Raw genomic sequence first — 27790 nt, 5'->3', positions numbered from 1 at the left:
TCCTACTATATTTCTTGACCGCCAATCTCCGTGTTTTCTCTCGTTCGTCAGCCGCACCGCACCACAACAGCTCCTGAAAAGATTGGAACGGATATCCCAAGTTCTTCGCATCTGGAAACTCTTCTCGATCGCGTCTCAGCATGCGGGCTCGACAGTGCTCTCTTCGTCCGCCCGCTGCATCATTCCGACCTCCGACATTCATATGCCAGCCCGAGTCTTCGCACACACACCGACTCTCGTCCCTGTGAAGACCGATTCGGAGCTATAAAGCCTGCCATTCGGAATGGCAACCAGTCGAACGAGCCCCCTTCGCCCGTCGATACGGCTATCTCCGGTGCACTCGCGAGAGAACTCGCGTTCGGCGTCTCCTGAGCGGAATCCAACCTCATTATACCAAAAGATCGACCCCCTCCTCAGCAACCTATCCCCCGAATCCACTTTACACGCCCTAACATCGACCGAGGCCGTCCCCTCAAACGGCAACTTCTCTCATAATGTGCTCTCGCAGAGTATATCGCAGGTCTCGCCTGCTGAACGCGCCCTCGGCATCCGTGCCGCCATAGCCGCCCAGAACTTGGATATCTGGTATAAGGAGGTGCAGTCGTGGATATGGCCAAAACATGGCGAGGCAAAGCTTGGAAAGGGATTTGAGCCGCCACCAGAAAGTTCTTCGCAAGAAAATTCCGTCGGATCGAGCTCCCTCCTGCTCCCTCCGGTTAGTGATGGGTGCGATGTGAAATATTATGGCAGCTTGCCAGCAGCTGTAGTTGAAGAGTATGAGAAGAGGATCGAGGAAATACGCGATGGAATGGACAACTTAGATGTGGATGAGCTAAAGGAACATGTCCTTAATGCCCACATTCCATCCCGGTCTCGCCCTTCCTCCTCGCACAGCACAGTGTCCGTGCCCCCACCGCTCAGCTATGTGCAGCTAAGCGACTTTACTGCTGTCGTCACTGCTACGATACTGCGCGCCTTACCGCTGCTATCACGACTAAATAGCCTCTTGACTACCTGGGACGTGCGTCTGCTTGTTCTACGCCAAGTACCAGGCCTCTTGAGGGAGTTGAAAGCGACGCGAGCCTCCCTTGATTCATCCTTCCACGCACTGCGGATATCGAACCCCAATGAGAACAGCGATTCACGACTTTCCGACTCACATCTACGCGGCGAACATGTCGATCTCGAATCTGCCGTTGTTGCAGTGGGTCGGCGAATGGATCGCGCCCTTGATGCGTTGGAGGGTCGCCAGGACTCCCTGCCTGAAAATTGGATTGACGACCTGGAGAGCATCGAGTCCGAATTCGCTGCGTGGGTAGTCGAGGCCGAGAGGTATAGACTTCGCACGAATTGGTTGCGTATGAAGGACCAACCTATGAAGCCCGAAACGATCGAAATCCCTGAGGTTCAGCACGAAGCCCCTCCTCTGCCGGAAATTGCGGACTCGACAGAGAACGCAGCAATTGCTGCGGAGATAGACACGCAACCTGAACGGGAATCTTTGAATAAGACGATCGAGGAAGTGCGAGAGGATAGTGTCCAACCACAGACTCCCGCACTAAGTGAGAAGCAGGAGCCCCAGCAAGAACTTGAACAGTCCATTGCGTCCCCAATCGAGAGGACCCCCGAGTTGCCAGCGTCTTCAGATCTCAGTCCTTCCTCGCCCAGCCCTTGCTCTGGGGCTCCGGATGCCGTGTTGACAGAGTCAGCCAAGGAACAGCTGCCAGCATCTTCAGATTTGCGTGCTTCCTCACCCAGCCCTTGCTCTGAGACTCCGGATGTCGTGTTGACGCCACCGGCCAAAGAACAGATGCCAGTCGAGACTAGTTTGACTGTCACCGAGGATATGCAAACCCCCACCCGACCCACCTTCTCGTTCAATCATGCGGTTGACATCTCGAACCAGGATTCGCCGTCTCGAGTGCCATTACCAATGACGCCTGATGGTGAGGACAAAGAGAATGTCCCTCCCTTGGACTATAACCAAGAGCAGCCGGTCTCTTCTGGATCCAAGCCGGCTGCTCTGTCTGAGCATAACTTTGTGGACGACGATGACCCGTTTGTCCAAAAGCCGGCCTTTTCAGGCGAAACCGAGATTAAAAAGACCCCAGTTGTCTCTATAGCGGATGTTATATCCATGCCAGAATTGGGAGAATCCCTACCTGAAGTTAAGGCTGCAGATGAAAGCGTCTGCTCTATTCAGGATGACACTAGTAAAGACTCCTTGGTGATCGATCATCAGCCCGTGTCGCCCAAGGATGGCATGGTCAAACAAATCACAGTCGCTTCAGAACCCTCTGATCGCGAATGCGTATCGGCCGAAAACCGCAACTCTGAGACGTGCCTAACTACTACCGAGAAAGTGGAAGTGCCAACAATCGATGTCTGTCCGGCCGACACTCCAAATTACACGCAATGCGCCTGGGATCCCTTCCAGGAGATCTCTCGGGAACCTACACAGCAACCGGAGCCTATGGAGCCTGCGATATCCGAGTCACGGCCCGTTACTGCTGTGCCCGGTCCAAGGAAGGAAAACCCACCACAAGAACAAGTCCCGACCCGGAAACCGCTTCAGAGCCCAATCAAGCTATCAAAACACCGACCTGGGAAACTGAATCTCGATAAAGATGCTCCAAAGCCACGCCGGCACCAGCGACGATCGTCTACAGGCTCCGTGGGCTCTTTGCTCTCCGACAACTCCTCTCTTATATCGAGCCCTGAAGCACCCGAACCCCAAACAGGCTCGTCACACGAAGGTCCTCTCGTCACTCCCTCCCGCCAGGACTTCCCTCGATCGGACTCGATTCCGTCGCACGGTGAGCATCTGTTGCGAGCAGATCGGTTGCTGCGTTTTGAGAATGAAAAGTCATCCCCAGCAGCGTTCCCGCAAACCCGTGCGGTGAGTCTGCCTCTTGAGCGTTTCATCAACGATGAGTTTGATTTGGATATACGCGACCAGCCTGAACTAGAGGCCACTGAGTTTGCGTCGTCTTTCAAAGGCACTGGGGTCGCCAAACCACCGCACACGACCTCGACGCCTGCGCCACAAGTACCACCCCGCGTCTCTAGTCGCCGTCCACGACTTACTCGCGGCAAGTCTGCATCTGATTTGAAGGAAAGCGAAAATTCCAAGAAGAATCTCGAGTACAACAGGAAAGCATTTGGCATGAACACAGCTCATCGGGCCCTCCTTCATCAGGAGCAGCCCAAGTCTGTCCGCTTGCGCCAACGACTGACGGCTCATCCCAGCCTGGAAAGTCTTGGAGTAAAAAGACAAGAACTGCCCTATGTGGAGGAAGATGAATCTGAGCTCATTGATGAAGGCTCGCGCCCGTCTTCTCCGCATAGGCGGAGGCCCCGCGACCAGCTTGATGAAAAGATCAATTCTATCCTGAGCACTCTTCCTGGTCGGATTCACCTGGTTGATCCCAACAACGAAGCCGATACCTCGTCTTCATCATCTTCCATGGACCGCAAGATGCGGGACAGAGGTCATTCCGAGTCGCCGCGTGCTGCACCGTCGCGCAGTATGACCCCCGCCCCTTCATTGATGCTTATGCCTGCCGCACGGAGGCGATTGTCCCACGCCCACAAGGCCGAGGACAGCTACGTGAAACTATACCATCTGCACCATGGTGGCCAGACAGCGCCCACCAAGCTCTTCGTCCGTACTGTTGGAGAAGACGGACAGCGCGTCATGGTCCGTGTTGGTGGTGGCTGGGCCGATCTTGGCGAATACTTGCGCGAATACGTCATCCACCACGGACGCCGCAAAGTTTCAGAGACACCACGCGTCGAGGTACAGGGTCTGACGTCTCGAACCTCACCCGGCTATTCCTCTCCTGCTGCCGTGTTGTCATCGGCAGCGGCTTCTCCCTATATCACATCCGGTCGAGCCACTCCCTCTCGACCCCCGTCTGTCATGAGTGCACGACCTCCATCGTCACTCACCGTGCGTAAGCGGCGCAGTTCCAACGCATCTGATGCCTTGGGGCCTCGCTCAGTCACCACAGGAACTCTGAGCTCCTACATCTCGCCTCCACCGGTTACACTCCCTGGCGGACGGCGCTTCTCCATGTCCTCCAACTACTCCTTCGGAGGTACCCATTCTCCTGCCAATTTCGCGCTCGCCTCCCTCGCTCATGACTCTCAATCAACACCGCTTGGTCTGGCGGGCCCCAAGCCCCGCTCGCGACAGATTTCGATGAGCCCAGAGGGTGAGGCTTGGGTCGAGGATGTCCTGCAACAAACTCGCCGATCTAGCTCGGTGAATCCTCCTTCATTCGCACTGAATGTTGCGCCCGGAACGGAGAGCGTGATGGACCTACATGAGGCCGATGACCAGGACCACAGCCGGAGTCATAGCCGCCGGTCTTTGCCCAAGGTCTCGAGTATCAGTGATATCAGATCTGTTGGGTCAAGCAAGCGAGTCTCACTCCGCGGACTTAGTAACCGCAGATAGAAAGCGTTTTTATCCACTCAAACTTCAAGGTCTCATCATATTGGGGGACCACATGCATTTGTTCGCCTTTTATTCGCCAGTTTGATATTGTCTCATTTTCTAGCATTTGCATCAGCGCGGCGAAAAGAAATTGGTTTGATTTTTTTAATGTTTATTGTTTGTTGGGTCTTGGTTGCGATTGATATCCTCACATACCAGGTCGTTTTTTTTCGGGTTCGTGTTTGTACATATCTGACCTGATTGAGTCGGTCTAACTCGATGTTACTTTCGAGGCTGCATTTAATACCCCTCAATAGAGTGTTTCATTTTTCTAGCTTTCTGATATTCTCCTTTAATGATTGTCGTACATGATGTTGGGAAACCCTGGGTGGTATGGTTTTATGTCAAGTTAGCCCGCTATTCGCGCCACTGGCTAGTTATTAAAGGACGGGTTTATTCATCATCAACGAAGAGCCGTCAGCCTTTGAGTCAACCTTTAGTATACTATACATACAAGGCGTGCTCTCCTTCATGTCCAAAGAGCTAATCTTGAAAAGAGTCGCTCTCGCCATGAATCGAACCCGCGACCTCTCGCTCCCTATATACAGGATGACGATGCTCCATGTACAGCCCGCGGCTTCAACGCGATACCGCACCTAATCAACAACACACAATAGCACCACCAGACTACCTTTTTAATCCTTTAAATAAATATCATGAATTATATAGAATTCAGTGATTAGTTTGATATAGATAAAGTATAATAAAAAAGACTTTAAAAGGGAGAATTATGTAGGGACGTTGGATATCAAAAAACCTCACCCGCCGGGGGCCACACCTGCTCCACAGAAGCTTCCTCGCAGTTACGACCACCGAACCCACCGAAGTGGCTACAGCAGCCGGGGAGTTAACTCACTAGGCTACCGGGCAGGATCAGTTACTGACTTCAACTTGAAGTAAATGATAACACCTTATGCCATCCCTAACCCGGTTTAGAAAGATGTAAGCAGATACTGAGCCTCGCCTCCTTTTGCCTTGTCTTCGCTGTCTTAGCGATCTTCCAATCTTATTAATCGTTCTCGTCGTCATTTCTAAAGGCCTTGGAGCTGCAAAGTGGGAAGAATATGCACCCTGCATACAGTCCCTCCCGGGCGTCGAAGATTGTCTTTGTGGACAGCACATTATTGATGCACGACGGACATGTCATGTCACCAGACCCTGTTGGTTCGCCTGAATTCCATTTGCATTTTGTGAAATCGCTCATTCTAACAGGGTTCTACGTACCATGCGAGTGGCTATCAACGACAAGACTCAGGTTCGACCTTGGGTATGCAGAGGCAATGCCTACCCAGGCTTTGACCCAAACCGAAGGTCGACTCGCTACCTAGGATTATGACCTCAACCCCCATATCCTCAACATGGCTACTGCGAGTTCAGTTCTCACTGAAAAAAGTTATCTGGGGTCATTCATACTAGACATCGAAATCTCAAGCTCGCATTTCACGAAAAATGGCAATGTGTCGTTGCTCGACATGTCAACGGAGCTGAAGCTGCATGTAAGTCAAAATCTCGATGCAGTTGGCCAGATTTATCTCAAAATGACATGCCCAAAATTTCAATGAACTAATTCCACGACTGGATATACATCAACTGTTGATGCTAGAGCTATCCGGGTTTGGCATGCACGAGGGCAAAGATCTATTCGCCTGCAATGACTGTCTCCGCCTCCTTCCTCGAACGGACTTTGCCGACGTGATAGCCAACGGCAAAAGATGGAAGAACGGTATCCATCGAGAAAACAGATTCCACATTCAGTGCGGAATCAACTCACGTCCTGGAACTACTCGTTACTCCCGTGGAGCTTGTATCGACCGGCAAGGGGAGCGGTTTGTGATTTGTTGGCATTGTGGAAAACATGGGAGAAGGGAAATGGAGGGGAAGAACAATCTTGCTACGTGCCAAGGCTGTCTGTTGATTTTGAGGGGTTAGAAGGGCCGTAGGAAGGAGGAGAAAGCGCGAGTTGAAAGTCGCCTTAAGTATGGCTGTGAGTATGAGGATGGCAATTTCTATTATTCTTACAGCCCTACTTGGAGCGATGATCGGGCTATGGCGCTGAAATATTCTCATGGAAGTGTATATTTGATTATCGATCGAGATATCAGAAAATGCGTAATTAGAGGTCAGTATCAGTCGACCCGATATTCAAACGAGCACGCACTCTTAAACTGATCTGCATAGGTTCAGAAAATAGATCAGTCATATGGTGGCTTCTTGTATACTTCTCATCCGTGTGATCTAATTGGTTAATATGGCGTCTCTGAAAGACATACCCTACACAGCATAAATGTAGCCCTACTGGCTTGGATTCTATTGCAATATTTAAGGCTACGATATAAATCCCTCTCCCAACAAAAATCTCCGAGTTACACGAGACTAAAGCATTGTTTGGTCTTCCCTTGACTTGCCCGTCAAAAATAGAACCTGCTGAGTCAGCAGGTATTTGCCCCGCCAGATTTGATCCGCTCGGCCGTTTGAGTGGAGAAAATTTTCTCCCCAGCCCGACACGATCTCCAGTCGCAGACATATCACAATCCTACAAAATGGGTAACGTACGAGGACCTTGATGGTGGAGGACTTGCTATAGAAGCAACCTCGCCGTGACAACCCGGGTCACTAATGTGCAGATCTAAACTGATGATTGTCAACAGGGAGCCAAGGCCAACCAGAAGCGTGAGCGCAACAATGCCGACAAGAGCAAGGTTGCCAAGTCGCAGACTAAGACCGTATGTGAACGTTTATTTTGAGATTTTCTTTGACACCGAGGCTAATATGTCATTTTTGGGTGTAGAATGAGAAGGCCATGAACATCCAGTGCAAGGTCTGCCTGCAGACTTTCCTGCAGACTACCAAGGCCCCTGCGTATGTCTTTCCCTATTTAATGTGTCAGCATCTCGAAGCCCACTAACATTTGCTTGTACAGTCTGCTTGAGCACGCTTCCAACAAGCACAAGAAGGGTCTTGCTGACTGCTTCCCTGGTGTGAGCGCATAAACTCGCTGCTTGTGGAAGACAAGGCGGGAGGATGGATCCGCGCTAAAGTCATGGCTTTGCATTCGAGCGGACAGTCATAGAACACGAATTTTACTGCTTACTGGCGCTTTTGATTCCCACTTCATACATACATACTAGATTTTAGAATGGAACATATTTTCTTGAGCTTCCTGTTGACTATAACAGGCAGCTCTGCCAATAAGGGGTACTTCTATACTCGTTACTCGGCAGCTGACTCGGTGAAAGTGTGACTGGGGCTTGTCGCCGAGTATTTTAGATGTGCAACACTTGATGGGAAAAGAAGGCCGTTTGTATTCAGTAGCAGGCGCTATGATAAGAAAGCCGGGCAACACATCGTGGGGGAAACCAAAATCGTGAACCTGAAGCAGCCCCAAGCCAAGTGCGAACCTGTTCGCCTGGAAGAAGATACATGAAAACAAATAATACAAAATGAGTGGAATGGTATACAAGAGCAAGGCGTAAAAGTCGTAAGATAATGCAAGCAGCAACTGCCAAGGCATCGCGCTTAGGAACCGCTAGAAATCAGCAGGAAATTCCCAGCAACAGCGCTATGATGTCTGCTGGCGTCTCCAGGGGACATCTTTTCTCAGAAGCTCTCGCAATTCCGGAGAGATGACCTTTGGCTTGTCCTTGTCAATTGCTTGTTGAAGTGCGGAAGGGGGACGAACGCCGCTGCTGGATCCGACGGTTGGGCGCTGAGGCGATTTGCCCTTGCCAGCCGAGTCTGGACTGCTACTTGCTGGTCGGCGCTGGTGTGCAGAAGGGGCGGGGAAGTTGTCTTTCTTGTCGATTACCTGGACCGATCGCTCAAAGCGATGGAAGAGCGATTCGGCGCGTGTGAGAATGGGGACAAGGTCCATCGTATTGGAAAGCTCATTGACTGGACGCTCGTTAGTACCGAGAAAACAGACCTAGTATGCGTAAAGATCGAGGGCGTAGACTTACTATACTTCAGTACTTCATCAAAATGCTTCAAGTGATCCATAATGACGTCCCGATGCTTCTCTAGAATCGCCAAGGCAATGAAAAGATGAAAGCTGCTGGAGAAGTAATCGGTCCATAGTGCCTCCCAGAGACGCAAGACATCTCCCCATTCAAACTCCCGCTTGTACCAGACCAGTAACATGCGGAAGAAGAAAAAGAAGTTTGTGCTGTCCGCAGACTGAAGATGGACGTACAGCTGCGGGTCCATAAGCTGAACGAGATGGTCCAAAGCAAGGAGCTGAGATCGCATGCCCGACTGGTCTCGAAGGAAATTTCGTTCCTAAAAGAGATAAGTATTAGTGCAATGAGATATTGTTGATCCGATAGAACTTACCATTCGATCCATGAAACCAACGAAAGCCCAGAAGGCCACAGCATCATCTTGCATAACTGCATAGAGAGGAGCCAGGAGGTCACTCATGCCTTGCACATAGCCCAGGTCTGGGTTATATTCATTGTACGTCAAGAGCATGTCCTTCATCTGTTCAAGGTGCACGTTGGTTCCTGTATCGGCGAATGGAGAGTCTGGGTCAGGATGTGGGATGTCCTCTCCAGCAAAGAGAGGTATAGTACGGTCGGTACGATGAACATCCTTCTCTAAGGTGGAAGTTAGCAGATGAAAACTTCCAATGGGGAATCTGATGGCCTGACCTATTCGGTTGCGCTGTTCTTTCCAGTTTTCATACTCCTCGGATGTTGAGTTGCCGTCAACCATGCGCTCCCACCAGCCTGCCTTCAAGCGGATATACTCGTCACGCTTCGAGTTCATGATCGCTTGTCTCTCCTCGTGACTGCTCTCCCACGGATAGACGCCGAGCAGGAACAGCCAGGCCTCTTTACGGGCACCGTCATTGGGATCCAAGCCTCCATGGAAGATGCGCTCTTTGACTTCCTCGACTGTTAGGTGCAGCCTTCCAGATACCGGGTCAAAGAAGCCCTCCCATTCAGCAAGCGTGACGATTCGTCGTCGCTCTTGAATGGCCAGGTTGCCAGTCTCGAGCTCAAGGATTTCAAAATCGCCTACAGAACTGTTCTCCGACTCAAGAACATCCTGCGCAGTCCAGATCCGCTGGTTTCGGTCCTTCTCGCCCTGTTCAGCGATGCTCATGGCCCACCGCGCCAGATACAGTCGGGCGCTATCGAATTCATCTTGGAGGGTCTGAACCTCGGGATTTTTCATCAAGCGTCGAACCTGCGGTGGAATGCGAGGATTGTCCGCGATCTCGTTAGCAGTCCGCCTGGTAAACGTGGTAATCTTGCTGAGTTGCTCTAGCACTTTCCAGCGAGTCTCTTTAAGGGTCTTCATGAATGGATCCATGCTGGCATCTCGCTGCTGCCCAGCCGCATTGGGCCCAGCGGCTGTAGCTTCCGGCTGGGCCTTCGACAGTGTGCCGTCCCCAGCGTTTAAACCTCGTCCAAATGACAGCTGATCTTCCTCGGAAGGGTTGATCAGATAGACGTTCCGGTCCACGGAGGAACGTTGAACCTCAACGTATGTCCTTAGCCAACGCAGGACCTCATCGCCGCCCCAAAATAGACTACCGTCATGGTCAAACGGATCGAAGCTCTCCCTGACACGTTTTTTCTTCTGCAGTATCGTCGACTCGCATTCGCTATCATGGAAGAACAAGGCAGGAAAGCTGTCCCCCGACCGTGTATTGATCACAACGCTTCCAAACCACCATCCTAGGCTTGGAGGCCGCACCAACAAAGAGTATATTTCTGACACGGGGACGGCGAATGAGTAGAGTCCGATCGGGTCTCTATGCGTGGTGGTAGTCGGAAGCGGCGGAACGAGGTATCGCTGGCGGGGCGGGGAATCGTCGTCGGCGAGGTCAACTTTAACATAGGTGCTGTAAGCATCGCCGAGTGAAGCCTCGGGGACCCAGGCAAGGAGGAACGAGGAAGCATCGTTGCGGGAATGCGTGGTGGTTGAGTGGTTGGGCCCCGGCTTTGGTTTCTGCTGGATCAGGGCGATGAAACCAGCTATGTTGTCTTTGGCGGAAGGTGTAGGATGCACGTAGACCTGGTGAAACCTCTGGTTAGCTATTGCTGCGAATCCTGAGGCCGATGGGCGCTCGTACTTTGCTTTTGGAGTAGAGTAGCTTCACCCCACGCCCAGACCGGGCATGCGCGATGGTGTTGTACTCGTCTTCATCATCGTCGCTTATATCATAGAACGACGCAGTCGGTGACGGCGGTGATGGAGGAGGAGTGTATTTTACCGGGCCCGCCATGATTGTGAAGTGGTTGGGGAAAGGTTGAAGTTGAAGGCAGGGCGAGTGATGAGGACGACGTAATGATCAAATGATCCGCGATAAGATAAGCCGGTCCCCCTCTTTTTTTTGGAGCTCCGCTTGGTCGCTGGCTTGTTCCTCACTGCTGCAGAATCAGCCTTCTGATTGTGATACTTTTTCCGTTGAGCTTAGGTCTTTGTTCGTGGGGTTTGTGCTTGTTTCTGCACTTTCATTTTTGCAGGATCCTGCTTTTCCGCAGTTGAATCGCCACTTACTGTCTAGGCAGCAGCAAACCCGGCTGACCACGAACTGGCGGATCGCTAGTATTAGCATCATGTTAGACGCTGTCTAGTGATCTATGTTTTTTAAGTCGAGGCACTCATATTTGCTTTGATTTTGTTTAAAGGGGGCAAAAGCAGTGCTTCTCCTCTTTCTTTATTTCATAAGAACTCAATCGCCTCGGTTGGCATGCAAGCGTGATGCAACAAGCTGAAGTGATATGCAACTGTGCTTTTGACAGTTACGTAGCAAGGATTACCACAACCTGGAAGACTACCAGCATTTGTATATGTGAAGTATGGATTTACAGCTTAACAAGGACTCTTATTACCTACTAGAAACCATCCATTCCCAACGTCGGCACAATCGGCAGCGAGCTATCTACTCAGCTTGAGGACTCCTGGCCCACCAGCATTTATCGACCCACACCCACGCAACGATCGTTACATCTTGGACCTACCATGTTCAGAGATAATGTGCTGGGCTTTGTTCCCTCGGAATGTGTCGAGCTTCTGCAGTGGCACACTAGGGGGCGGTCTGGCCTAAACCAGCTGGTGTGGCTTTAGGGATTGGATAACTCCTTCAGGAAACGATAAACCGACCATTCACCAGATGACAGATGACACCAGGTGCTACCCAGAAGGGTGGTCACCAATAATTATGGCTCTCAATGATAGCTAAGCAATGGGAAAGGCAAGATAGATGATATAAAAATGGGTTCGTTGCTATCATGGCCGTGCCTCATTATCATCGTTCAATTCTGAAGCATACATCTTTCGCAATTCATCATACCCATCATGGCCGAGCTCACTCGCACCCTGCCTGCCTCATGGTACTGCAACAAGCCACTCTATGAAATGGAGCGCAAGGCCGTCTTCCTCAAAGTATGCACCTGCTCACATTTGACGACAGGGAAGACTAAAATTGTGTCCAGTCCTGGTACTTGCTTGGTCCGGTGACTCGATTCCAGAAAGTAGGCGAGCATGTGGACTATGAAATTGCCCAACAGCCCATTTACGCTGTGCGTTTGTCTGGTGAAACTTTACATCCTGTCGCCGATGAACTGAAGGTGTTTAATGCGAAGACGGTATACCTTGATCGCGAAACCCCGACGTCTATCGTTGACTGATCCACAATTATATACAGGACAAAGAATTGCGCAGCCACCTTACACCAACTGGCCTGCTATTCTCAACAATCGCCGATGATGCACCTTCTTTCCATGAGTTCTTCCCAGAACTCGAGGCATTATTGGGTAAAGTTGACTTCACCCGGCTGCCCTACCGACGCAGCATTCGCTACGAGGGTCGCTTCAATTGGAAGACAATGTGAGAATCCCTTAAAATGCCATTGGATGAGGCTTTTACCTTCGGTCTTCTCACATCTCGTCAATGCAGGGTGGATGGGTATCAAGAGTGCCTGCACTGCCAGTACACCCACCCCTCATTCTCGGTCTTCTACCCACCGACTTTCTACACTGTACGCAACAATCACAACTTCTCTCAGCATATCGCGGATCCCAAGAAGCCCGAAGATGGCTTGTTCCTCTATTTCTTCCCAAATTGTACGCTGAACGTTTACGGTGGCGGTATGTCGTCTTTCCGTGTGTGTCCAACTGCGGATCCCCACGTTACTCGTATGGAATTCGACTACTACCACCTCGCCGAGGGTGAAAAGTTTGAAGAGTACTTCAAGTTTGTCCGACAGGTGGCAATGGAAGACTATGAGCTTTGCGAAAAAGCCCAGGATAACTTGGCCAAGGGTGTTTATCATGAGGGTATCTTGAACCCGGAAAAGGAGAATGGTGTCTCTTGTTAGTTCCGTGCTTGGTCGGCATTATTAAAGAACGATACTCACATGACTCTCCTACAGATTACCAACAGCGAGTCTTCCAGATGGTTTGTGAGCAGCATGCAGCCGATCGGGCGTCCAAACAGAATGATGACTCCGTGCCAAAGGATCAGGTTGCGACACCTTTGGTACAGATGGAAGCTTAGCGTAGTATTGGCGGTGCTATCATTGAAGATATCTAGTAATGGAAGATTGCCTATCATTGCTCTGCATTCTTGTAAGCCTAAAATCACCGTAGTATTGGCTTCTATCATCTCCCAGACGGATCCACTTCGGTTTTGTAGATGCAAGATTAGTTGTACAGATAAGAGAATCGATCATATTGAGATAAACTGTATCGCCAGTGTGATGGCCTGATAACGAAGCAGCTTTGGCCTACCAGAGACATACTACCTCACATGACTGGAAATTACAACTTAATCGGGAAGTCCTTAGAAAGGGTGGGGGTACTACATACGGTGCCGTGGGTGAACTGTATAATGTGGGGTTCTTCGACGCCTGGGTCCAAGCTCTGATCAATATCTATATCAGACGAATTTACCTGCTAGAAAAACAAACAAGGTGTTCAATCATCATTCATTGATATAGTATTCTCTGCGGGGAACTCAAGGTCATGGAGTTTCTTAGTGCCTATTTTCTATCGCCGAGCTCGGTGATCGTGGCGTTGTTGACCGTGCTTTTCTTGACTCGCCAGTCTTGGACACATCTTTCTCGATCAAAGAAATCTTATCATATCTCTGCTGAGTCCACCAAGTTGGACGATACACACAATTTGGCAGTCTCAAAGGAGCCCGATGTCCCTAAGGGATGGTGGTCTGGTCATGAGGTCTTTGAGCTGGAGCGACGTGCTATCTTTAGCAAGGTAAGATAAGTGCGCCATTTGTGATATACACCCACCTAAAGTTGGACTCATAGTCATGGCTGTATATTGCACATGTGACTCAGTTCAGCAAAGCCGGGTCATACCAGTCTTTTGATATTGCTGGTTTCCCGATCTTCTTGATCCGCAGCAAGGATGACAAGATCCGCGCATTCCACAATGTGTGTCGACACCGCGCCTATACCATCACCAGAAAAGAGACTGGAACATCTACTGTACTTGGTTGTCGCTATCATGGCTGGAGCTATGATACTACCGGTCGACTCGTCAAAGCACCACAGTTTGACGGTATCCCTGGCTTTAACAAGTCCGAGAATGGCCTGTTTGAGATCCACACCCATACTACAGATCAAGGAATGGTTTTTGTGAATCTTGATGCCGGGGAGCCTGCCCCGTTCCCTGACCCTACAGCTTCGGATATGCACAAATTTGCAAGCACTGCTGGTCTTGGTTCAAAGTCGAAATGGATTGCTGGCCAGACGCTTAGTGGGACCTTCAACTGGAAGTTTGGGAGTATGTTTGCCAAGAAAAAGTGCTTTCCCCAAATACTAACTAGAAAATCGCTAGTGAGCTTTCAATACTGCACAGATGCCACAAGTCAGCTTGAAGAAGTTGTATCAGCTGTGGCTCCACCTTCATTGGCAACGAAATTTATGAAATTCATCACCCAGCGTAGCAGCCGAGCTAACTGTCACCTGTTCCCTGGAAACTTCCTTTACTCATTTGAAGATGGCCATCTCTGGGTCTCTCTTTCTTTTGTCCCGGCCTCAGAATCAACTACACAGATCCGCTATGATTTATTCAGCCTTTCGTCAACCACCAGGAACAACGAGGATGAACTCAAAAATGCCATCGCGGAATCCATTAAGGCCCTCTTGCAGAAGATTGAGACTGCATTCTCATCTGCTACTCCTGGGTCTGCTGAGAGTGGTTCCAATGCTAGTCAGATTCTAGATCAACTTCAAGAACACCTGAGACTTGAAAAGAAGAGCGGTGGTCTGATTCTTCCGGCAATGCGTCAACCCAAGGGAAGCTCTTTGTTCCAACAAGCTGAGCAGCGTACGTTTCCTTTCAAGTTTTGGATTGCCTCTATATTAACATATCGGTTAGTTTGCAAGGAAATCGATTGTGCCGTCTCTGGCTCTGGATCGGGTAATGGCTCGACTGGACTCGACTGGTAACTAGTGCAAGGATGGATGCGATGATGCTGTTAATTTTGAAAATAATACGGCACTTTCAATAATCCCATCGTCGGGTAGCAAGCAATCAACATAATGTGAATAGTTTAGAGATTGGGAATTAAGCAAGTTTACAAGTGATGTGGAAACCGCTTCTCGGCATATATATGAGCGGCTCAACCTTAACAGCAATACAGAAGTCATTCGAGGTAACATTGGTTGACACAATCACGAATATAGCGAAATACTAGAGCGGGATGATTGATAGTGTCAGGATTGAATTTGCCGTGATTGGGAGGTTTGGTTTGGTTGTAGGTCCTTCCGGGAAAGGATACCTGTGCGGCCCGATATAGGCAAGCTTGTACATTTCGGAAATATATACTTTCAATTGCCAGACTCACACCGGAGATCTTACCTAAAATCATGCACATATCCCTTGTGAAAGGTTAAGCAGTACTTATCCAATCGAGATAGGAAGATTATTCATAGAACATATTCAGCGCCGCATATAGACTTCGGCCAACAGGTGTACCCTTCAGTTTCCCGATTTATCGACTGTGTAACACACAAGTATGCAGCACATGGGTCAAAGAAAAGAAATAATCAACTCAGTTTAGTACCCCGCTAAATCACCAGACTCGTGTTTTTCGTGTCCGTATTTCTATTCTACTTAGCATCAAGCCTCTTTCCCTATCTCCACAGTCACAACCGTTTTATTATGTTATCCACAATAGGCCTTGTTCCGCGATAGCTAAAATTAGCACAAGCTTGACTACAAGTGGAGATCAGCTCCAGATTTGGTGCGGGTCGGCGCAGTCAAGCACTTGTACCCTTGTGGTTAGTCCCGTCTGGTCCCTTCCCACTAAAGACAGGTCGCTTCAAATCTGGCCCTGAATTGTGGCCCCAACGGTTGAGTCAACATCAAATCAAGACTGCGAGGGTGCGGTCAGATTGGCTAATCTAGCAAGAGGATTCAAGGCCAGGCCGCAATCGAACAAACAGGGGTTGATTCCTTCACCCGTGGGCTTCAGTATGGCAGTCACACCCATTGTAAAGGCCACGCTGCAAGCGGTGGTCATTAATGCGGGGTCCAATATATTGGCACAGGGTATCAAGGCTTATAGGAGTGATGTGAGTATATTTTCATATTCATTTTGGATAATATTCTATTCTCTCTATCAAAGATGTGGCCAGGCGAGCTGCTTGATGCCCCTCTCGTACCACCTGCGGGGTTGGTGGTACCCGAAAGGTGCTACAGAGTACCGAAAGATTATCGACAAACTTTCGAGAATACTGAAGCTCCTGCCTTGAATATTATATCTTCGATCAATATTACCATCTGATACTAATCTCTCCACAGATCCCCTTTGAAATCGACACTCAGGCCTTGATACAATTTACCGCATGCGCCATAATCACCACGCCGTTGAACTTCATCTGGCAAAATAACCTGGAAGCAACCTTCCCTGGTACAAGTTCTCAAAAGACAGCCCCCAAGCACGATGAAAAGCCGGAGGACTCAGACACAGAAGCCTCAAAGCCAGCACTAAATGTCACCAACACCATCACCAAGGTCATTATTGATCAAACTATCGGTGGTACCTGGAACACGGTACTTTTCATTTTGACCATGGGTCTCCTACGAGGCCAACATCATGAACTCGTTTTTGCACAAATTCGTGAGGTAAGTTTGCTTCTATAATGTCAATTGGCCCCCATATTCCTATACTCCAGCGAAACTTTCATCATTCGGGCCGTGGCCCCCGGGTCTGGGGCGGCTACGGGACTGGACAATGCATTCGAGTTGTGCATCATTTGGCCCAGCGCCTTGAGATCGAAGAATCCGCGTTGCCATGCGGCCGTAAGGACCGAAGCTGCCGCTCCACACTCATCAAAAACGGTTTACTTCTCTGTGATCGTTCACCAACAGTGGCTGATATTGATGTCATTAGGAATTTTGGCCCATTATGACCGCCGGCTTCAAGCTTTGGCCCTTTGTGTCCGTTCTCAATTTCACCGTTGTCCCTGTGGACCAGAGACTACTGGTAGCCAGTCTTTTCGGTGTGGTATGGGCTGTTTACCTGAGCTTGATGTCAGGGTAAGTGGGTGATAGAGGAAACTGGGATGATCGACGCCCAAACGGCTGAAGGATCTTAGAGCGACGGAATGATAGACAAAGCGTCACTCTATACATGGAGTGTGATTCGGACACATGTCATTCTAGACATGGTAGACCAGTTAGAAAGTCGAATGATATGTTTGTCTGACCGTCCGGCTTCTTGAAACGAAAGCTAATGGCCCCATCACAGCGATGGTCAACGGCACGATAGTTTCTTCTTCCAGGTACAACCAAAGAGGGGCCAGCCTCCATGTTGCATTTTAGATATTCTGTGAGCCTTGAAACACCCTCAAGGCATTGATTGCAGACCTAGACCTTGTCATGAAGTAGGTAGCCCTTTTGAATTACTCAATGCCGCCCCTCCTGAACAAAATAGACCTATATCATATCATACCCTCGCCCCCAGATCCTCTCGCCCCAGGCCCCATGGTACCAGCTCATACATAAGACAGATTTGGGGCTGTCAGCATGGGAAATGAAGCTTACGGCTGGTCAACGCACCAGAGAGGAGTGTCCATGCAGTGCTTGAGGGCCTTTATTTGGCCAGTTTCTAAATCGTTTTCTCTGGACGAGGATGAGCTTGCTCTGTAGCACGTTTCTGAATTAGGTCTACTGCTTACATGTGAAGAGATACACCTGTCATCCTGTGTGTACCTGCGTGGTGGGTGGAGTCGATATAGTAAGTAGCCTTACTGTACACTAAAGATCCACGCAGGGGTTCGCGTGAGCCTTCCCGACCGGGTAGACCTTGTCTGTTGTGTTTCAACACCCGAGGATGTATACCTTTTAGATATTACCCGTACATGAAAACATGATCCCCGATGTGTAGTTCCCATTCTTGAAATATCCGAAATGTATTATTCGCAAACTGATTCAGGGTGACGACTATTGGGTCTGATAAGTTCCGCCCCATGGGGGCGGCAGTTCGTCGAATGCCGTAGCGTTCGCAGCGTCATGATGAACCAGTAATCGGCTTACTATATGACTATGGCTTGACGGATGCGCAAATCACTCGCATAAGCGCAGCGAATGATGGCATGGTCAAATTTCTGACTCAGGTGAGCGTGGGACAGACCTGTCATGCTATGTATGGGCCAGGGCACCAGTCTCAAGGTATAGAGACTCGTCATCAGATACTTTCTAGTACTTTGTTCTTCAAGGCTTATTTCATGAAGGATGGTGAAGGATCATGACGGATTTTCTTTCCTCGCCGTCCGTGATACGGTCGTCAGCCACGAGGTGGTCCTAGGACGGTTCTACTTGGGGGTTGTTGGCTGGGGCCAGGTGCGCAGTATTTGCCCTATTGGATGTAGACTACTTCCATATGTTTGGGGGTATGTTATACGCCTAGTACTTGGTAGAGTATGCTTTTTAGATGACTACTGTGGATTCTACTAGGTATACTACAAATACAGAGCTAAGTGAACCAACAGCCCCCTCCAGAAACGGGGCCAGCCTCCCGTGCCAGCAGAAAGCAGATATCGGGCCAAGCTTGCCCGGTAGCACAGGAAAAATAACAGAAGCACCAAACATACAGATTTGTATAGTCAGATGTAACTTGGATTTTGTAAAGTTTCGCTCTGTTTCATAGTATAGCAAGAAACAAAATTATCACGGAGCACAACTTCGTATCTCTAGTAGCTCATTAACTAATTTAGTCAATGTTAAGTATTATTCTCCGTACCCCGGGGGTTATCATGCACACCATCTCGTGTGGCGGCTCGTGTCCGGCTAGTTATTTTTATTTTACGATTCCTCAGGGTCTTCGTTCGTGTTGACGGGCGATCGTATTCCCTGGACAAGCAATGGGCGTTGCCGATCTTGGAACGCGAGAATAAGAATAGCCACGCCCGCCCGTAGTATACGAGGGAAAGGCAAATTCTCGAGGTTAAATTTGGTAGCTTTACGGTGGATAAGAATTTTAAGTATGTAGTAGCTATGATAGAGAAGGGAGGGAGAGAGCACTGATCGTGGAAACTGGTGACAGGTACAGAGTGACGAACTAGTCAGTCGATGTCAGCTCTTTTCTGAATATCCCGGTTTGTATTTCTCACGAGGTACTTACCGAAAAGGGTTTGGGGGCTGTTGTATTTTTATTTTCGATGGGATTTGGCCCCGATGGCCCGGTCGCATTGTGAGTTCCTGCACAGCAGGACAATGTGACTGGCTGTAAGTCGTAACTCTACTCGGCCGTACCGATCGTAACGGGGTCTGCAGTGTGGATCCACCAACTGCTTATCCGGGGGCCTAAGCAGAATGAGGATCGGGTCTGCGAACGAGATACAATATCACTCCTTCTGTGATCGCCCCCATCGTGGTTAACTCCCTGGCTCTAAAACATAATCCTTTGCAAGGACTCTTCCTCTTCATCTCTTCATTCTCTTCTTCTCCCCTAGGGCTGTTTACCTCTCTCAATCGGTGATCTATTCTACCTACTCCCGGGGTCGTCCTTCGACTATCAGACGAAGATATAGCAGCATCCCAGTATACAGACCAAAGAACTATCCCAACCACCTGAGCAGATCAGACGATCCACTCCAAACTCGAAACAAAGGAGCCACGCTACAGGTTGGCATCGCCAGAACCATCTGATAGGGCCATTTGCTCCCCGATACACGGTACGTTCTTTGTTTATACTTCTTCTAGAACACCCAGTCCCGTCGACGAACAAGTCAACATCCATGGCACCAGAAACTAAATGTAGATCACAGACAAAGCTGCATCGAGTCAACAATGCGTGGGCACTAAACCTCTCATTGGACCAGCTACTTCGAATTCGTCCAAGATGGTGTCTCCTCGAACTTTTCCATTCGTTCGACCGCGGAGAAACTCCACAAAGCAGAAGAACAAGAAAGGAACTCGACTGCCACCGCCACTCAGACTCGAGGGCAGTTTCTTCCACTCTCAGGTCCGAAAAGATATTACTATCCTGGGTCCGTTCCCCATGGCCGTGCGAGGTAGTATTTCAGAGTCATTGGAGGACAAGGGGAACAAAGGGAACAAAGGGAACAAAGGGAACAAAGAGGACGAATCGCACGAAGTACCACTCAAGATGGAAGTATCCATCGCACAGGCCTCGTTTGAGGCAGCCAAAGAATATCTCGTTGAACGACCACCACCTTTAGAACCGACCAAGACCTTCAGACTGATTGAAACAAACCATCGTCAACGAACCTCACCTGAACCATCTATGCCAACTCGACCTGTTTCCCCTCAGGGATCTCTACGCTCAATCATCATTCTCGATACACCTGGCTCCTCCGATGACGAGGAGTCCGATATTTCGCCGTTATCTGATGACAGGCCATCTGCTGCATCGCGATCTGGCGCAGCCCTCCGTCGATTCTTCCCCGAATTATCCTCTAGCAATTTCAACATCGTGTCTCCGATGAGTGCTGATGCCGGTGCCGATCAAAAGCACACGAGGCAAATGGGGTTCCCATCGATTTTCGAGACCGAGCTCCATGAGCGGATCCACAATATCTATAAGAACTCGACGGATGTCATCGAGAGCCCATCCACCGACGTGGATCAAGCTTTGGAGAGAAAGACTGGATCGTCTTCGGGATCGGGCTCGGAGGACGTGTTTGACTGTGCCTCGTCATGCTATAGTCGCCGCAGTTCCATGAGCAGCGCGGATACTGAATGCTTCAGCCCGGCTACAAAGGAACTTGATCGATACTCTATCCTCTCGCCCGTTGCAGCCGGTGTCTTTGATGATTCTGCTTCGGCATGTCCCTCGCGAGCTGCATCCTTTGCATCGCGAGTGCCGTCAGACACGGCACCCAGCCCAGGCTACCCGGCAAGCTCAATCTACTCGCCAACCTCAATGCCGCCATCTCGACGAGTTTCGATCTCCGACAAACTGTCATTGAACGATATCAAGAACAAGCCTCTCCCCCTCGAGCCCGTCCAAGAACCCAGTCCGTTGGCGATTCGTCGCAATGACCACACTCCGCCATCTGCGACCACTGAAACCTCGCGATCAACGGGATTTCACTCGACCTACCATCACCACAACTCGAGTCACTCAACCACCAGTCTACACTGGAAGCAATCCGGGGCCCAGGCATGTCATAAATGTGAAGGGTGTGGGCGGGGTAGCATTGCAGACTCGAGTCGGGGCCGTCGCCCTGAGTGGTCAGAAGCCAGGAATGGGCAGCGCATGCGCCATGTCCCAACTCTCGCACAAGCAGCAGAGGAATTGGAATTCGCGCTAGCCGACCTTGCCCGAGATCCGCATATGCAGCAACGGACCCTGCTAGTGCTCGACGGACCGCTGCAGATCAGTCGACACAATGGTGATCTAGTTGCAACTCGACCAGCACCACTGCCCCCCTCGACCAAGCCACACTCCAAATCATTTAAGAAGAGCAGGATCATCCACACAAAGGCCAAATCGGTGGAAGATGCCATAGTGCCCCGGTCGGCCAGGTTCAAGTCTCTTCGGGCGACCAAAGAGAGAGCGTCTCCGGACAAGGATTCCCAGAACAAAGACGAGGCCACCAACAACGAGGCCAAGTGGCCTTCCAACAATTCTCCTTCCAACTTCAACTCTACCGACGAAGTTTCCAAGATGGCCAAGATGAAGAAATCCTCCTTTACCCTGACGATGCCATCGTTCAAGCGCACGCACAACCCTCGGGTCCGGACTCTGCAAGAACCCCGTCTGAGCGTCGTACTGAGTTCACGGTCGGAAACCTCACTAGTCGACCCACACACCCCCGATACCCACCTAGAAAGGCCCCCACGACATTCTTCACACTCGGATCCTAGTCTGGATTTGGATGAAGACTTGGACGAGGATCTGGATGCAGGCACGGCCTCCAAGCGCGACGATCTGCTTCTGCAACTCCCGCGCCTGCAGACTCAAGATCTGGGCTTCCAAATCCCCTTTGAACCGCTCAGCATCGAGAAAGAACTCCTGGCTCAAATACAAACACAAACAAAGCAGCCACAAGCACCACCACCAAAGCAAATGCAGGGGGCGGCCCCCTCGCTCTGCGCCCCCGGCCCCACGCCTCAAGTGCAACATCACCATCCCCACCCCGCGCAGGCCGCTTCGCTGAGTGGCGATAACAAACGGTCAACTCTTCAGCTGCGCATCACACCTCCGGAAGATGAGAAAATGCTCGTGGCCAGTGAACTCGTCGCCAGCGAAAGGCTGCGGCATATGCATGCCTTTGTCTCGACGGCCCAGGCAAGCAGCGTGCAGCTGCCACCCGAGCAGATCTACGAGCTCGCTGCAACGCCGCCCTCGCCGTCATCCTCGATGCCCGCCATGTTCATGGAGAGCTCGCATATGCCCGTCGACTTTCCCATCGAAATGCCAGATCATCTGGTCATTCTGATCATGGGGCGGATCGACTCGCTCGATGACCTGTTCAATTTCGTCCTCGTGAATAAGCGGTTCTATGAAATCTTTAAGCGTCGCGAGCTTTTCTTTATCAAGGGCGCACTATTCCGCATGTCGCCGCCCGCGTGGGAGTTGCGCGAGATGAGTCCGCCGTGGAAGAATGAGTGGCAGCTTTTGCTGGAGCCGGATACCCCGCTGCCCGAGTATACCCCGGAATCGTACTTGGATCGGTATGCGTGTGATATTTATACGTTAGCGCAGCTGAAATCTATGATCTTGGTTCGCTGCTCGCCGTTCTTGCGTCGGGATACAATCAAGGGTCTCTCTGGCGTCGACCTTGTTCGCGCAGAGGAAGTTGATGATGCCTTTTGGCGGATTTGGACTTTTTGTCGTATCTTCGGCAGTGGCAAGGGTCGCGAAAATGATTTGGAGGGTCAGATGGATTGGTTGAAGGGTGGGCCAAAAGCCCGAAGCTCATTCGGAGCGTCCTCCACGGTGACCGAGCCTTTTGGCATGAACAATGTGCTATTTGAGCCACCCGAGGGTTTCGCTCGTGGAAACAGCGTCACTGGCCTTTCTGCCACGCAGCTGTACGATATGACGGAGATCTGGACCTGCCTGGGAGTGTTGTTGCAGCCTTTACACGGCAAGTGTGTCCAGGCTAGAAACGCTGGCATTTTCCAAGGACTGGATATTCCCGAAGGTGATACCGTTCGCGAAGAAACTGCACTAGGTAAGTGGTTAATCAACATAACAGTAACTCTTTGGAAGAAACAATTCACTAACTCGTCAATAGAGGAGTGGACATCTTACGTGCTTACTCTTGGGCTCTCTGCTGTCTTGACTCTCAGCTCGCTGTGCCCCGCCGAAGCCACCACCGCCACCTTCACCAAGGCCCAATCCAACGGCCTGACGAAATGGGAGCCCACGGAAACCGAAACCAGCCGTTCATCTTTCCTGAAAGAAGCCGTTTCCCGCGTCTACGAAGAGCAAGAACGTTCCCTCGCATCCTCCAGTCCCAAGGAGATCGCCTACCCTCAACCTCAATCCCTCCAGCGCCGCAAACAATTCCAAGAAGAGCTACGCACTCGTCGCCTACGCGGTCCTCCAAGCCGCGAGGGTGCGCCAGGTACATCTTTCGCCGATGAGCGACCCATGTCAGAGTTTAGCACGATCGTGCACAATCTCGATGGCACGATACCCCGGGACGCACCGCCCGTTCCACCTCTATCATTCAACCGACTCTCCTCCTCCACAGCCAGCATCGGGCCCCGAACCCCCAGCCGCACCCCACCGCGCTCCTTAACCCCCGAATCAAACCTCCCCATCCCCCGCAGCCCGCCCCTCCAACCAGTTCTCGCGCCCCCACCCCTCCGTCCACAGGTTCAAGACCCCGTTGATCGGGCGATCGCCCACATGGTCAACGAGCTGGGCTTTAACCCGGATGATGTCAAGTGGGCGTTGAAGATCACTGATACCGGCGAGGGCATTGATGTTGATGCTGCGGAGGAATTGCTTAAGCAGCAGAAGCGGAAGAATGAGCGGAATCCTTTTGCCCCGCGTGGTAAGGATAGTTTGCTCAAGTCTGTGATGAAACGTCAGGGCTCGCAAGATTCGGGCTGGCGCTTTGTTTGAGTGGGATGCCGTCCGGGGGTATTTTGGTTTGATCCCTCTTCGTGATTTTTCTTTTGTGTTTGATATCTGCGTTGAGCGATCTTAAACTGTTCTTATAGCGAAAATTGTCTTTTCTTTTTATTTGGTTGTTGTTGATTGAAATCTTAGTATATACGCACTTGTTGTCTTTTGTTCCCTATTTTTGTTACGACTTCTATGTTGTCTCCAAGACTATGGCTTACACCCTCTCTGTTATATACCCCCTACTATGTACTTACTTGTACAATCATCAAGACTATTTGCATGGATAACTATCTACTAGTGAAATTATAGGTCAACTAGCTCGTCAATACTGTAATGGGACGCCAACCGGCCCTCGCTTGCCTGGCGCATTTCCTCCTCAACGAAGGTGTTCATGCTTCGAAGCTCTTCTGCACTTAGCAGACTGAGTCGCTCCTCAATCGTCGTGAAGGGACCGAAAAACCTGGTATTAATGAATTTCCAATAGATCTCATCAAACATAGAGCTATGTCTTGAAGCAAGGCAAATCCAGAATAGTCCAGTCTCCATTGAATTCTCCATGACAATCGATAGACGTTGAGATTCCGTCAAGGATCCATTTTCGATCTTACTTGCCTCACACTCTTGGAGTACTTCGATAAAAGTGTGAAATCTCGGCATGAAACGAGCTAAAAATTCATCAAGCTCGGGCTCCCAGTCTTCTGGACGCGTGAAAGTTTTCGGAAAAGGCAGCGCGCAATGTATTTCTTTCGACAGTCGCTTTCGTCTGAGATTGCAACGTTCTGTTTGAACTTAAGATGATAGAAATGCTGTTGAGCAAGCTCTTCGAAATGGTCCGCCGCGTTGCTAAAACGCTGTGATCCGAAGACGTGATGGGGGATATTGGAAAATTGAGCAACCTGGTTCATGTTGAAAGTGAGTGGACGCTTTGACACAGTCCATCCACCTGAATCTTTCTCTCTGATGGCTCCAATATATGGAAATTCAGGCTTCGACAGCTCAAGCAGGATTTCGGCCATGTTGTGATAAGCTCTCTTCAAGATATATGTCGGGATAGTCGACCGTAATGTAACTGTCTCCTGGGATGGATCTCTGAGGTATCCACTCAACATAATTCCCTTCGATAAAATACATGACAATATAAAGACCAACCACACACTTGCCATGTCCTAATATCTTTGGAACAGGAATCGTTGTGTGCTGAGCAAGATAGTTCATGACTGCGAGCTCATCCTCAACCTTTTCACTGCGTGCAACAACTCGGCCTATCGCGTGAAAGCAAACCAGGACACGATGGCCGTTCTCGTAAGTGACTCGATAGCAGACATTAAAAGCGCCCTTTGAAAGCCGCGAGGCTATTACGGGCATGCCGGGATAATGGCGGGAAGCAAGCTTGCCTGCCAAATCCTCGGGTGAATTTCTGAGTAGGTTTTGTATCCAGACTCGAAAATGCGATCTGACTGCTCCTTTGCGAGATTGTCGAAGTCCATTTCTCGTATACTGCGCTAATGGTATTTAGCAAGATGGGTTATGCAGGAAAGGGGGAGAACAACCCATCAGTCACATGATTATATCCTCGTCCGTAGATTGGAGAAGGATCAATCACGGCAAAGAATACCGGATTAATCATACACAGTAATTAGTAAATGACCGAGTTTCTTGCTTTGTCTACTTGCGAAAGAATAAGCGATGAATATCGAATCGCGGTAAGCGGCCCCGAATGGGACACGCAATCCCCCACTCGTGAAGGAGGATTTACCCGCAAAGATACACATCCTTTGTGGCGGTATCCGCGGGGTCCGGAACCGTGCTGTTACCCCGCTATTATTTGGACAGATTAGTTGTGGGCCTATTATTCTGGTTATCATTTGCATTACTGTTATCATTTGGTGGAGTCTTCACCTATCCCGTCGGTTTATATACTAGAGCGCCGAAGGGTTCCTTTTCGAATAGAACGAACAAATTCGACAAGGAGCTCAAATTTGGACAACTTAGTATTTGGTATACCATGACACAAACACTTGACGCTGTTTATTCCTGCATTTCAAATGTGTCTGCCACTGGGATTCTACTTGGAACATCTTTCCTCGCCTTCGTTCTCTACAGACTAGTACACCGTCTACTCGTGAGCCCTTTGAGCAAGATTCCGGGACCGCTGAGCTTGAAAGCCACAAGTATCTTTAACAAGTACTATGAACTTCGTGGGCAAAAAAGAGAGTGGCTTCATGAGCTTCACAGTCGATATGGTGAAGTCGTAACTATTGGTCCAAATGAGGTTTCCTTTGCCAGCGAAACTGGTCTGAAACAAATCTACAGTTCCGGCAGCAAGGACTTTTTGAAGACCGAGCTTTATGATTTATTCAGACAAGCTGGACAAATGTACAGCCGTCCAGAACAACTTCCTTGAGAGTTTCGTTTTGCTGATTTAAAAGTAATCTTTTTACTGCCATCGATCCCCATCAGGTATGGCGCATCCTCCCGGTGTGAAGCGAAATGATAGGTTCTAAACTCTCATACAGCATGCTTCTATTCGTAAGCCATTGGCTGACCGATACTCGAACACGAATATTCTCAAATCGAAGATCCTAGATTCCATTTCCGAGCGCTCTGAGGCCTTTGCGGAACTCGCAAGTCGAAGGGCTTCCATTGATGTCTATGTATCTTTTTTCTTTTCTCAACGCCTTGAAAAACGCTCTAACCTTATCGTAGCTTTTTCTTCATGCATATGCCCTAGATTGTGTCACATCTATGCTATTTCATCCCTATGGAACAAACTCTTTGAGTGGAACCGGAGATAAAGAGATGGTTGAGCTTCTATCTTATGATGACAGTCGCATAGGTATTAGCAAAGGAAAATGAGGCATTTTGGTGGAAAAACAAGCTAATCATGGTGAGGAATGTTCCTCGAGTACTATTCTCCAATTCTTTACAGATTTTGGTGCCAAATAACCCCAACCTCCTTACGAGTTGCGAAAGGCAATCGCATGATTCGAGATTATGTGGAGTCCACACTCACTCAAGACGATATATCCGAATTCACTCTAGCAGCGCGGCTTCGAGAGCTAAAGGAAGTCCCTCGAGAGTTGGCCGTGGCTGAATGTCTTGATCATTTGGGCGCGGGCATTGAAACTACAGGCGATGTCCTCTGCTTCTTGATGTGGGAACTCTCACAGCCCCGGAATGAAGCTAGGATGAACAAGCTGCATGAAGAATTTCTTGATATGCGATCAGAGCCACTTCACACTCGCCCATACCTCGGTGCGGTTATTCAAGAAGCACTGCGGCTCTGGGCCCCAGGTTCCCTTCCACTGCCACGATATGTACCTGATGATGGCCGAAACATGGACGGATATTTCCTTCCTGGCCACACTATCGTGGGTTGCCAGTCTTATACATTGCATCGGAATGAAATTGTTTTCCCCAACCCCAATGAATTTGCCCCAGAGCGATGGCTTGACCCCAATGGCAGCTCCGAGCGCCAGCGTTGGAACTTTTCGTTCGGACTAGGGGCTCGAACATGTATTGGAAAACAGCGAGTTTCATTTTTCTTCCCCAAAATAAATGCTCTGCAGTACTGACAAGCCATTTAGCCTGGCTCAAGTAGAAATGAGGGCATTATTGCACGCGGTTTATTCGAAATACAGAACGAGACCTGCGAAAGATATGATTGCCGATATGTCGATGTACGATCAAGTGTTAACGTCGCGCCCTAAGGATATGTGCTGTTTGCTTGCATTCGAGGTTTATGATGCCACTTGA

The 27790-nt window shown here is 49.9% G+C and overlaps 12 protein-coding genes across 12 annotated transcripts; 9 read left to right on the top strand and 3 right to left on the bottom strand.

Moving 5' to 3' along the window:
* Positions 1-283: 283 nt before the first annotated feature.
* N7496_007925 (GAS2 domain protein) lies at positions 284-4462 on the top strand (the record flags this gene model as incomplete). Its single annotated transcript, XM_056700844.1, has 1 exon — positions 284-4462. The coding sequence occupies one exon, from the start codon at positions 284-286 to the stop codon at positions 4460-4462; it is 4179 nt and encodes a 1392-aa protein (XP_056552907.1).
* Positions 4463-7041: 2579 nt separating this feature from the next.
* Positions 7042-7491, top strand: N7496_007924 (uncharacterized protein; the record flags this gene model as incomplete). Its single annotated transcript, XM_056700843.1, has 4 exons — positions 7042-7050; positions 7150-7224; positions 7290-7360; positions 7422-7491. 4 exons carry the CDS (start codon positions 7042-7044, stop codon positions 7489-7491), a joined length of 225 nt encoding a protein of 74 aa, XP_056552906.1.
* Positions 7492-8060: 569 nt separating this feature from the next.
* Positions 8061-10733, bottom strand: N7496_007923 (GTPase-activating protein GYP7; the record flags this gene model as incomplete). The annotated part of the gene is made up of 5 exons (XM_056700842.1): positions 8061-8392; positions 8458-8776; positions 8831-9093; positions 9148-10522; positions 10581-10733. 5 exons carry the CDS (start codon positions 10731-10733, stop codon positions 8061-8063), a joined length of 2442 nt encoding a protein of 813 aa, XP_056552905.1.
* Positions 10734-11809: 1076 nt separating this feature from the next.
* N7496_007922 (uncharacterized protein) lies at positions 11810-12344 on the top strand (the record flags this gene model as incomplete). The annotated part of the gene is made up of 2 exons (XM_056700841.1): positions 11810-11896; positions 12159-12344. The coding sequence occupies 2 exons, from the start codon at positions 11810-11812 to the stop codon at positions 12342-12344; spliced, it is 273 nt and encodes a 90-aa protein (XP_056552904.1).
* Positions 12345-12356: 12 nt separating this feature from the next.
* On the top strand, positions 12357-12830 carry N7496_007921 (RHO alpha subunit C-terminal catalytic domain-containing protein; the record flags this gene model as incomplete). Its single annotated transcript, XM_056700840.1, has 1 exon — positions 12357-12830. The coding sequence occupies one exon, from the start codon at positions 12357-12359 to the stop codon at positions 12828-12830; it is 474 nt and encodes a 157-aa protein (XP_056552903.1).
* Positions 12831-13476: 646 nt separating this feature from the next.
* N7496_007920 (putative iron-sulfur cluster-binding protein) lies at positions 13477-14924 on the top strand (the record flags this gene model as incomplete). Its single annotated transcript, XM_056700839.1, has 2 exons — positions 13477-13725; positions 13779-14924. 2 exons carry the CDS (start codon positions 13477-13479, stop codon positions 14922-14924), a joined length of 1395 nt encoding a protein of 464 aa, XP_056552902.1.
* A 1029-nt stretch (positions 14925-15953) lies between these two features.
* On the top strand, positions 15954-17017 carry N7496_007919 (Mpv17/PMP22 family protein; the record flags this gene model as incomplete). Its single annotated transcript, XM_056700838.1, has 3 exons — positions 15954-16052; positions 16282-16605; positions 16874-17017. Coding segments are annotated over 3 exons (567 nt in total), but the record flags the coding sequence as incomplete, so codon positions are not given.
* A 2808-nt stretch (positions 17018-19825) lies between these two features.
* N7496_007918 (F-box protein) lies at positions 19826-24031 on the top strand (the record flags this gene model as incomplete). Its single annotated transcript, XM_056700837.1, has 2 exons — positions 19826-23129; positions 23193-24031. 2 exons carry the CDS (start codon positions 19826-19828, stop codon positions 24029-24031), a joined length of 4143 nt encoding a protein of 1380 aa, XP_056552900.1.
* A 306-nt stretch (positions 24032-24337) lies between these two features.
* Positions 24338-24592, bottom strand: N7496_007917 (uncharacterized protein; the record flags this gene model as incomplete). The annotated part of the gene is made up of 1 exon (XM_056700836.1): positions 24338-24592. The coding sequence occupies one exon, from the start codon at positions 24590-24592 to the stop codon at positions 24338-24340; it is 255 nt and encodes an 84-aa protein (XP_056552899.1).
* A 107-nt stretch (positions 24593-24699) lies between these two features.
* Positions 24700-25050, bottom strand: N7496_007916 (uncharacterized protein; the record flags this gene model as incomplete). Its single annotated transcript, XM_056700835.1, has 1 exon — positions 24700-25050. One exon carries the CDS (start codon positions 25048-25050, stop codon positions 24700-24702), a length of 351 nt encoding a protein of 116 aa, XP_056552898.1.
* Positions 25051-26039: 989 nt separating this feature from the next.
* Positions 26040-26890, top strand: N7496_007915 (benzoate 4-monooxygenase cytochrome p450; the record flags this gene model as incomplete). Its single annotated transcript, XM_056700834.1, has 4 exons — positions 26040-26410; positions 26464-26494; positions 26551-26688; positions 26741-26890. The coding sequence occupies 4 exons, from the start codon at positions 26040-26042 to the stop codon at positions 26888-26890; spliced, it is 690 nt and encodes a 229-aa protein (XP_056552897.1).
* Positions 26891-26928: 38 nt separating this feature from the next.
* N7496_007914 (sterigmatocystin biosynthesis P450 monooxygenase) lies at positions 26929-27790 on the top strand (the record flags this gene model as incomplete). Its single annotated transcript, XM_056700833.1, has 2 exons — positions 26929-27550; positions 27633-27790. The coding sequence occupies 2 exons, from the start codon at positions 26929-26931 to the stop codon at positions 27788-27790; spliced, it is 780 nt and encodes a 259-aa protein (XP_056552896.1).

Source organism: Penicillium cataractarum, assembly GCF_028827025.1.
Source record: "Penicillium cataractarum strain IBT 29864 chromosome Unknown utg000007l, whole genome shotgun sequence".
Taxonomy (NCBI): Eukaryota; Fungi; Ascomycota; class Eurotiomycetes; order Eurotiales; family Aspergillaceae; genus Penicillium; species Penicillium cataractarum.
The sequence above is the reverse complement of the archived record's forward strand: the minus strand, read 5'-3'. Positions and strand labels throughout refer to the sequence as shown.